At 63.7% G+C, this 7,802-nt stretch overlaps 1 protein-coding gene across 1 annotated transcript; it reads right to left on the reverse strand.

The window, feature by feature from the left end:
- Positions 1–229: 229 nt before the first annotated feature.
- NRARP (NOTCH regulated ankyrin repeat protein) lies at positions 230–2,743 on the reverse strand. Its single transcript, XM_037036743.1, has one exon. The coding sequence runs from the start codon at positions 2,396–2,398 to the stop codon at positions 2,054–2,056; it is 345 nt and encodes a 114-aa protein (XP_036892638.1). The 5' UTR covers positions 2,399–2,743; the 3' UTR covers positions 230–2,053.
- Positions 2,744–7,802: the final 5,059 nt, after the last annotated feature.

Consider the following 7,802-nt stretch of genomic DNA (forward strand, 5'->3'; position numbering starts at 1 on the left):
GACCTTCCATTCAGAGGCCTCACTGCTTCGTGGGGCACCTCCCGAGTCCTGTATGTGGCCCACTGGGGTCAGCAGCAGCGCGGAGCCCGGAGCCAGTTTGCCAGGCTCTGTCTTTGGGTGAGCATGAGCCAAGCGTTGTGTACACATCACCCACAGCCGGCATGTTGCGGCCTGACCCTCGGGTGCCAAGCCCAAGAAGAACCAACAACCTTTTTCTCTTTTTAATATAAAAAGATCAATGAAAAATTTATTTATAAATTTTTCACGCTGGGCTACAAGTATATCGTACACTCAGGAATGGGCTGCAGATGCCATCCAGTTAGAAGTGGTCAGACCGGGCCCCATACATAGCTTTCATAAGCCTAGAAAGTCTTAACATTAATTAACATAATTAAAAAGTTATTTGCATCTAGAAAAAATATACAGAAAAACTCCTTTTGGAGTAATCTGTGCCTCAGTTTCAATGTCTGCTTGTTTCACTGACATTATCAATATATTCTTCTCACACAGGGTTTTATATAAAGCCAAAGATGACTGCCCGAATCTGACCAGCCACGTACAAAGGGCCTCCACCCACCTGTGTCCTCAAGTGCTCCCCATTTTTGCACGAAGGGTCAGCAGCACTTCTACCCAGGAAGCCTCATTTAAATTTGAATAATTCAGTCTCCCTTTTATTTCTCAGGATCAAAACAACAAGGGGTGTGGGGTTGCATAGAAAATGGGAACCTCGGAGACCAGGAAGGGTGCCTTTGGGACCGAAAGGGACGCAGAAGCACCGCCTCCGGTCAGGTCCCCCAGCAGCCCCTGGCGGCCCCTCCCCCACGGCAGGATTTTAGGATTCCGATCGGGTTCTCGAAACTCCGGGAGGCTGAAGAGAGGCAAACAGTCCTTCAACTCACTCAGCAACTAGCATAAAAGATTCACAGTCTTATAGGATTTTTATAAAAATATAAATATGGGAACACTGTCGCCTACACAACGCTGGATACAACGCCCTTTAAAATTGGCTTTATCACCAAGATTCAACAAATACACCTAAGACTTGGCTTAAAATATGTTAATATTTTATACTGTCATAAATGTTATGACATTTAATCGTGGCAAATCCATTTACTTTTTTAAAAAAGTGTGCAACCGACTGTTAACTATAATAGAATTCGCTAGACCAGGTATGGTCCCCACCCCCCCGCCCCATCACCGCCTTACCCGAGCACCCAGGCTCCCGCGCAGACTTTGCAAAACCAGCAGGTCTGGGGACAATGGCCGGTCACAGAAAGGGAGAAGGCCTGGGGCTGCCAAAGCGCACACGAAGTCGTGTGTGCGCGCGAGTGTGAGACGGCACAGAAGAGGGAGGCTGCAAAAAGTGGGCCGAGGTGCGGAAGAGAAACAGGCGCGAGAGGAAGTGGCGCGGGGAAGCTTTCGGGCTGGGCGGCGTTTTCAGTGCAACCGAGAAACGACAGACTCAAGTTTTTAGTTGTAAGACTAGGGGAAAAAATGCCCCCCACCCCCATAACCACATTGACCACGCACAGTATTTTCCGAACAAAAACATCAGGCGCACAAACTTCACCCACAAGTAAATAGACACACACGATAAATAGTTTAGAGCCTCAGCGACAGCACAGCGTCTCCTCCGGGCGCGTCGGCCGCGGGTCCCGCGGGCGGGGGGCGCCCGGAGCCCGGCGTCCCCGTCACCCGCCTTCCACCTCCGGAGAAAACATTTTGAGCGGAGGATCCGGTGTCTCGGGATTCCGAACTTGCTGGTAGCGAGACTCAAATTTCAAAGGGGCTGGAGCCCGCGCCCCGCCCCCACCCGCGAGGCGGAGGGCGGGGGCCGTGGGAAGCGCTCCGGCCCAGCTCCAGGCGGCCGCGGGGGGGCGTCGACCTGGGCCAGCGGGCGCCGTGCGGGCCCCGTGTGCACGGACGCGCGCCGTACTCGTCGTGGCCGCGGCGCCGAGGGCCGGGCGCACACCGAGGTAGTTGGCGGGAAGGTACAGCAGAGGCGACTCGCGCGGGTCCCGCGGCCGGGTCGGGGATCGGGTCCGGGCGGGCATCACCGGCCGCTGCCCGCGTACTTGGCCTTGGTGATGAGATAGAGTACGATGTCCTGGTGGCCGCCGAAAGCGGCGATGTGCAGCGCGCTCCAGCCGTCACGGTTGGCCAGGCGGATGTCGGCGCCGAACTTAACCAGCAGCTTCACGAGCTCCAAATTGCCGTCGATGACGGACTGGTGCAGCGCCGTCTGGCCCTCGGGCCCGAAGGAGTTCACGTTGAACTCACAGTTGGTCATGTTCTGCAACAGTGACTGCAGCTCTTGCGTGTTGCCCTTACGCACGGCCTCCTGGAAGATACGCTGCGTCTGCGGCGCCGAGCAGGTGGACAGCTCGGTCTGGCTCATGCTGCCGGACGCGGGCAGCTGGTCGGGCCGGGGCTCAGCGCAGGCCCCCGGTTGTCTCCGGGCCCGCCTCGGCGCATGGACGGCGCGGTGCCCCCGGGCCCCGCACGCCGCCCCTGGGCGCTCTGGGCGCTGGGGGCCGGGGGCCGCCGCCGCAGGGCCCCCGCCGCATCCAGCCGCGCCCGTGCGAGCGGGCGACCGGGACGGACGCTGTGCTCCTGGAGGCCGGCGGAGCCGAGGCGGCGGCGCCGCGCTCTCTGGTCCCTACTCGCTTTGGCTGCAGCTCCCACGCGGACCCCACGCGCCTCCCCACGCGCCGCTGCACTCGCCCGCCCGCCGCGCCGGGGCGCCTTTTACCGCCTTTATATTTGCATAACAATGGACCCCGTGACGCGCGCGCCGGCAGTCAGCCCATTGGTCGACGCTGCCTGGGGGCGGAGTAGGGGCGTGGCGTGCAGGGGGCGTGTCCGGGGGGTGCGTTTCGCGGCAGGGGGCGCTGGTCTCTGGCCGCGCTGGACCGGGAGCTAGGAGGCTCCCGGTGGGGAGGTCCTCGCTCCGCCGCGCCGCCGCCGGACTCCCCGGGCCCCCCGTCCTCCCACTCCGCCCCCGGAGTCTCTGTAGTCGTCCCGCCCACTGTTCCTCTGGCCATCCGGGGAATTCCAAACTCCCTTCGCGGAGGGAACGGCGGTTCGAGCTCCGGGCCGAGCTCGACCCCCAAGTGGACCCAAGGACGGCCTATCCTGGGTGGGGGTTCTCGAGCATCTCAGCCTCAGGAGGTCCGGGCAGAGACCCTGATCTTGCTCGCGCTGAGAGGGCGGGCTACGGACCCTCTGCATCCCCAGCAAGACCCACAGGAATGCCCGGCCCATGCGAGTGGCTACTCCAGGAGCAGCTCGGGCGAGTGGCCACACGGGTCCTTCCCGCTCGACGGCGGCTCCCCTAGTGGCCTGGATCACCCGGTGTTTGTTCCCCAGCCCCAACCCGCCTGGCATGAACCCACACATGAGGCTTTCAGCCCTGTCCTGACCAAGAAGCAGCCAGGTCTCCAAATAAAAGCCCAGGGCTGGGAGTGGTGTGGCAGGAAGCTCCGCAGTGGGGGCAGTCAGCCAGCTGGACTGGAGGGCCTGCCTCCCCTCTCCTGGGCCCCCCATCTGCATGAATGGGGACAGGAAGACCTGGCCAGGTGAGCAGCCCCAGGTGAGGCACCAAGGACTGCTCTGAAAGGGAAATCTGAAGTGACTCATTTCCAAACTGTAAACCATTTTAATTTACACCCTAACGCTCCCGCCAAATTTCCTCATTAGGATTTTACAGTTTACAGCTTGGCTGCGGTCGCTGGGAATTAAGGAGAAATGATTCTCGGAGCTGTAGGCTGGGCATTGAGGCCAGCAGCCGGGCAGCACGCAGGGACTTGCGTTCCGTTCCTCCAGAGGCTGCTGGGAATTCCCCAGGAGGCGGCTCTGTGCCTCCCCCGGGGAGACCACCCAGTCAGGTCTTGTTTGGGGGTGGGGATGGGCTCCCCACCATCCCTCAGGATGTGGGTGTGCCCACACCTTGCCCGGTGCTCCGGAAGGGGTCGTAGCCAAACCACAAGAAAAACTAGGCGAGGCCACCCCAGGTCTGGCTTTCCCCAGCCCGCTGCATTCCCACCTAACCCTGGCTGTCTGGCCTGGGGTCCTCCTGGTAGTCAGGGCCGCCTGCGTCCCTTGCTCTGGACCTCCTGAGGCTGGTGGTCTAGCTGGTCTGCTCAGACCTGTTCCCCTCAGAAGCCCCCCTCCCCCGGAGCAGGTGGGTGAGCCTTGGCAGAACCAGAGCCCACGCTCTGAGTGTGGCCCGGCCATGGGTGTGGCCCAGGGTTGCCCCCGCTGCCCCACTCCTGGACCGCTCATGCTGGGAGCTGTGTCCCTGGCCTGGTGAGGAGGCTGCTGAACTGTGAGCACCTGGGGGGTAGAGCTCCTGATCACCCCCAGCACCCCCCGCCCCCCCGGCACCCAGGGACCACTCCGTGGCATGGGCTGCCACGGAGGCCGAGCGGAGCACAGGGGCCCTTGGAGCAGGGCCGCCCACCTGCTGCCCCCTGGACTCCCAGAGCAGGGCGGATGGGAGGGTGGCTGTGCTCTGAGAGCGTATGTGGATGACCCAGGGCTCCTCCCTCTCAGGTCTGTGTTTTCCATGCACCTGCCAGGGCCTAGCCGTGCACAGGGCCACCCCCGGAAGGTGGTGGGTTCACAGAGGCCCCCTGCCCAGGTGGGCTCAGGCCCCCTGGTCTGGAGAAGGGCATCTGGAGACTGCTGGGCAGGGAGCAGAGCCTCGGAGAAAAGTCCCATTGACACCCAGGGCGAGCGTCACGGTGGGCAGACAAAGGGGCCCTGTGAGCTCAGTGTGGGAACTCGCGGCCGCCACCACGGGCCATGAAATTGGCAGCTTAGGCGCCCCCCGCGGGGACCATGTGGTTGGAGTAGCCACAGGAGTCTAGCCTGCAGTCTGCGCCCACCCCACCCAGCCAGCACTGGGAGGACAGGTCATGTGGGTGGGCCTGGGCCTGTCCCTGCTATGTGGCCACGCCCCAAGCCCCCCTCACCCAGCTGCTCCGCTGTGGGCCCCGGCGACCGCTTCCTCCGCGGGACAGCGCAGCGGAGGGATCACCGAGCCTGGCGCTCCCTGGCTGCGGCCAGAGGGCACTTCCGCTCCACCTTGCGCGAGTCCACACCCACGTGCCAGAGTTGACTCTGTGCCGCCCAGGTCCCCAACACACACGCTCTAAACGTTTGCTGAAGGGCACACCGGAAAGGGGGACATTTGTACCCGCGTGCAATGGTTCTCTGGCTCTGAGGGAGGCGCCCGTACCTCGGATCTGGGGGCACAGATCTAACTCTGGCTACTGCATCTGGACTCTGTCCTGGGGGGCCAACGCGGAGGTCAGAGTGTGAGAGGGAGCCCTCTTTCTCTTGGAACCCCCTTTCCTTGGAGGCTCAGAGAAGTGGGGGTGGGGCAGGTTGGGGAGCGTTACGGACCTGGGCTGGGGAGGTCTGGGGGCCACAGAGGAGGACAGCTCCAATGGGGGGGGGCCTGGCCAGAGCTGGGCTGAGGCCTGGGGCCACCTTAAAGGCTCTGGGCAGGGGAGGGAGGGCGAGCAGGCCGGCGAGCAGGCGGGCAGGGGGGCGGGGCTTCCAGCTAATTCATTAAAATGTGTCGGGGAGCGTGGGAAAGAGGAGAGGATTTCTTCCCAGCAGCCCAGACACCTGGTAGAAGGGCCGAGCGAGGATACAGATCAAATAACAAACACTCAGCCGGGCCAGCGCGGCCAGGGCCAGTGCGCAGGAAGGACGCCCGGGGCAGGAACTGCGGCAGACAATCGCGGCGGCTCCTGCCTGCCCGGCTGGCCGCTCAGGCACCTCTTGGCACTAGGGCCACAGACTGGTCCATCCGCCTGAGGTCTGACCCCAGCTCCGAAGGGGCCTAAGTGGTCCCCACGCTGAGGCAGGCTCGGGACCTGAGTGGCGATGGGTCAGCCAGGGTGGGTCGGCAGCGAGCATCACAGCCCAGGGCGTCCCGGCCACTCTGGGCAGCAGAGGGCTGGCATGTCCCCCCACAACTGCCCTCTCCTCTTCCTAGCGATGTCACAGAGCGGAAGGGGAGAGTGAGGCTGGGGCTGGGCCTGCTGGGGGATGAGAAGGACACATGGCCTCCTGTCCCCGAGCCTGCAGTCCCCAGCCTCTCCATGGCTCCAGCTCGGTCCGTCCAGGGCTGGCTGCAACACCAGGGCCTCAGGTCACAGCAGAGTCTCCAGGAAGCAGCTGTGCTGGGAAGTGGCTGGGCACCCCCACTGCTTCCTTTAACCCCACCAGGGAGGCAGGGTGGTCAGTCTGCCTCCCCAGGATAGGGCATGGGGCCAGCGGTGCTGCTCCTGGGAGCTGCACCCCAGCTTCTGAGGGTCCCCGGTGGGGTGCAACTTGCCCACTCACCTTGGCGCCCCTGCCTGACTCGTGGGCTCAGCAGTGACGAAGCAGAGCAGGAAGGCCAGGGCTACCCACTCCGCCAGGGGTTCCCTCCAGCGGTGGAGTGGCACCCTGGCCCTGACAGCCCCAGGGCTGCTGGGGGGCTCTGCGGGCTGGTGCCTGGCACAGGGCAGGTGCTCCAAGGGCAGGGAAAGGACGTGGAGTGTGGTGGGACACCTGTGCACTCCCTACACAGGCCCCAACTCTGCACACTCCTCAGCTGGACCCCCCACTGGGTTGCATCCCTTGGGGGCTAAGGGGCCAATGGCCATCCCTGGTATGGTCAGGAATGGGGGGGCAGGGGCCGGCTTGGCATGGTCGGTGCCCACCCTGCGCTTAAGGCCATCACACCTGGACCTGCAGGTGCGCTGGGGCCGAGGCAGCCACCCTGCACAGTCCCCCAGCCTCCCGACAGCCCGAGGCTTCCGCCTGGGCTCCTTGGCCAAATCTGAGCTGGTTTCCGCTCCGGGCAGCGAGGACAGGAAAGGGATGTGAGCAAGGGAGGGGTGCATTCCTGGGGGGTGAGCAGGGGGAGGTGGGCGGGGGCAGAATGCAGTCTGGGACCAGGCCTGCCACTGGCAGGAGCCTCCACCAGTGGGCCCCATCCCCCGGCGCCCCGCCCCACCACGGCTGGCACTGGTGCCCTCGGGCCTTCCGTGGGGCCAGCCGTGGGCCTGAGCCTCAGTTTCCCCCAGAGCATGCCCAGCACGTGAGAGGACAGAGGTGCGACCACACCTGGGTGTGGGGCTCTGTCTTGGACCGTGGTCGCTGGCTTCTCTCTCAAGAAGAGAGTGCCTGGCCCTGAGCAGGGTGAGGGGAGGAGAGTGAGGGGTCAGGGCAGCCCCTCGATGGCTGGGCTGAGCTGTTCCCCAGAAAGACCCCGGACCTGGCCTAAGGGGCCCAGCCCCCAGGATCCCACCATCATGCTCCTTGAAGTTGGAGGCCCCTGGCTGGGGCCAGGGGGCCTTTGGGGGGGAAGGCAAGGGGAGTCCTGTCCTGCCTGGCCAGGGGGGCGGCTCTCTACCTGCGAAGGTGGGGAGGCAGGGTGGACGGGGTGACACCTACTGCCACAGCAAAATGGGTAGGCTGCGTGTCCACCCCCACACCCTCTACCAGCCTCATCGGGCCCCTGCTGACTTGAGGAGCCGCCTCGATCCAGCCCTTGGGCCTTTGGCCGGACCACGTCCTCCACCAGGTGTGCCCTTCCCATCCCCCCATCTGCCTCGTTCCTGAGCACCGCTCAGTTCCGGGACTGGGGTGCAGAGTCCTGCCCGGGCGGAGACCTTCACCTTTGCCCCACAGCTGGGCATCACGTGTGCACAGTGAGGGACATGCACTACTAATGAGTCCACGACCTCAGCCCACATGGGTAGAGCGTTTGCCACATTTACTGTCCCCAAGCCAGGGAG

This window comes from Sturnira hondurensis, unplaced genomic scaffold (assembly GCF_014824575.4).
Source record: "Sturnira hondurensis isolate 20B ecotype Veracruz unplaced genomic scaffold, ASM1482457v3 Scaffold0022908, whole genome shotgun sequence".
Taxonomy (NCBI): Eukaryota; Metazoa; Chordata; class Mammalia; order Chiroptera; family Phyllostomidae; genus Sturnira; species Sturnira hondurensis.